Raw genomic sequence first — 2500 nt, 5'->3', positions numbered from 1 at the left:
TATATAGACATATACATATATACACATATATATATACACATGCATATATACAAACATATATACAAACATATATACATACATATACACATATATATACATTCATATATATATGAATTTTGAGCATCATTACTTCAGTGTCGCATGATCCTACAGAAATCATTTAATGAGCTGCTCAAGAAACATTCTAGATATTTTTGCTCTCAGTTATGGACAGGTTCGAGTATCAGAAAGCACTAAAAGCCTGATACTTTAGTATCTTTTGGACTGGCGTTCTGAACTCCCATGAACCAGAACACAATGAAGCCACATTCAATCACTAAACCCAGCGAGATCTGAGCAGAGAGGTGTAATGGAATATTATAAGTCAGCTCTTGGCAAACCGTGGTACTTTACGACACAACCTTCAATACAAGGTTTCAAGGAAATGTGTGTGTGTGTGTGTGTGTGTGTGTGTGTGTGTGTGTGTGTGTGTGTGTGTAAGGTGTGTGTGTGTGTGCAAAGGTGTGAGAGAGAGTCAAAAGAATTAGTAAGAGAGTAAGAGAGTCTTTTGCTCGGTTACAAATCCTAACTAGACAGTATTTTAAGGCACCAGAGGCTCACGCCTGATCACTTTAATAAGTCCTCGCTGAATGAAAGCATTATTCGAATAATGCTGATTACGACTAATTAGAAGCATATTATGGCATCCACAAAAATATGAAGCAGCCATTTATTAACACTCATAATAATTAAAAATGTTTTGAGCATCAAATCAGAATATTAGAACCATCATTTGACACAAACACCATAAAAAATGATTTTCTAGCATAGATTTTTGTCTTGTTTTCAGCAAAAATTCTTGAATCAAGAAGGAATTTATAGAGGAGCAAAATTATTGTCTTGCTTTCAGAAAAACAAGCCCAAATGAAGTACATTTTGCTTGAAATAAGAAAAATAATCTTGTTTTCTGTTTGCAATTAGATTATTTTGCTCATTCTAAGTAAAAACAGTGTGTGCAGTGAAAGCCTGGAACAATGATGCTGAAAATTCAGCTTTGCATCACAGTAAGAGAAAAATACACTTTTAAATACTTTTAGGTAGAAAAGATCTGCAATAATTGTATTTTTAGTGTAGATTTTGTGTATTTTAGGTCATAATAAAAATAAAATAAAATAATAAAAATTTAATAAAATATAAAAATTTTATAAAATTTAAATTAAAAAAAAGCTTTAAATTTAATTTAATGAAAAAACTAAAAATAAAATAATCTTAGTACAGAATTCCTGCTTTTGCAGACTGTTCCAATTCAGTCTGGACGATCCCTTAGAAGGCATCAAGTCTGCTTACTATGTTCTAGGACAGAATTATTGACCTTCATCAAATTAGAATGCATTTGTGTGCTTGAGGAAAAAAAAAAAGACTAATTACACCAAATATATAGCGTTTGTCCAGAAGAAAAAGCAGCACAAATCACCTCGTTTAATTTCACGATCATGGTTTTAAAGCGCCTCGACTCGACTGGTTGGTTCACATACGAACCTAGCTTGATGTCTCCGTCCAGCGTGAGCAGAATGTTTCCAGCCTTCAGGTCTCTGTGGATGATCTTCATACTGTGGAGATACTGAAGAGCCTCCAGCATCTGTTTACAGATCACCCGGATCTGAGGCTCTTCAAGACCCCTGTCCAGCTCTGACAGACAAAAACAAGAACATCTTCAGACTAGTGGGGGAAAAAAAACCCACAACAAAACATAATGTTAATATTAATAAAATAATAACAACAATAATAATAATAATTATTATTATTATTATTATTATTATTATATAATAAATATATAATGCAATCATTTACATTTTTATATTGTGCAATACCTGTTATTTACAATTATCAATATATTTAAATAAAATATTTGAATATGATTACTATATTTTATTTGTGTGTGTATATATATATATATATATATATATATATATATATATATATATATATATATATATATATATATATATATATATTTGAGTTGAGATTAATTGTTCCACTCTTTTTAATCTATTATTTTATTTAATATTAATATTAACATTATTAATTGGGGTTTAAATGTATTAGCTGAATTACTTGAAATATATATATATGCAAATTAATTTGAATTAATTCAATCTCAATTTTCAAAAGTGTTTGTGCATGTATTTGTTATCGATAATTGTTTTTTAGTTTTTGTTCTTAAAGTGTTGTTCAAGGGTATTGGAAGGAAAGAAAATAATAATATAATGTATATTTTGGTATTAAATGTATTTTTGAAGGAACACACAAGCATGCCTATTCAATAAACTGAAGTTTGAACAGCGGGTGCAACCAAAGGCAACGAACTTTAAGTGACCTTGACCAGCTCGTTCATAAAACATCCAAAATAATGCAATATCCTGTTTAAACTTCAGGGGAAGATGGGTTTGCCTCCTCACCCGTGAGCTAATAACCAAGATCATGAAGAGGAAGAGAGATACAGGTCTTACCTAACATAGTG

The 2500-nt window shown here is 30.5% G+C and overlaps 1 protein-coding gene across 3 annotated transcripts in view; it reads right to left on the bottom strand.

The window, feature by feature from the left end:
• LOC122326260 (serine/threonine-protein kinase 10-like) overlaps positions 1 to 2500 on the bottom strand; it is a 23032-nt gene that overhangs the window by 20498 nt on the left and 34 nt on the right. For all 3 annotated transcript variants that reach the window (XM_043220998.1, XM_043220999.1, XM_043221001.1), the window contains exons 1-2: positions 2490 to 2500; positions 1519 to 1668 (exon numbers count right to left, since the gene is read on the bottom strand). The exon at positions 2490 to 2500 is cut by the window's right edge and continues 34 nt beyond it. In XM_043220998.1, the coding sequence (XP_043076933.1) occupies positions 1519 to 1668; positions 2490 to 2496 (157 nt within the window). In that variant the 5' untranslated portion in view covers positions 2497 to 2500. The remainder of the gene's footprint in view (positions 1 to 1518; positions 1669 to 2489) is intronic.

This window comes from Puntigrus tetrazona, chromosome 21 (genome assembly GCF_018831695.1).
Source record: "Puntigrus tetrazona isolate hp1 chromosome 21, ASM1883169v1, whole genome shotgun sequence".
Taxonomy (NCBI): domain Eukaryota; kingdom Metazoa; phylum Chordata; class Actinopteri; order Cypriniformes; family Cyprinidae; genus Puntigrus; species Puntigrus tetrazona.
Note: the sequence above shows the minus strand (reverse complement) of the source record. Positions and strands in the feature narration are given on the sequence as shown.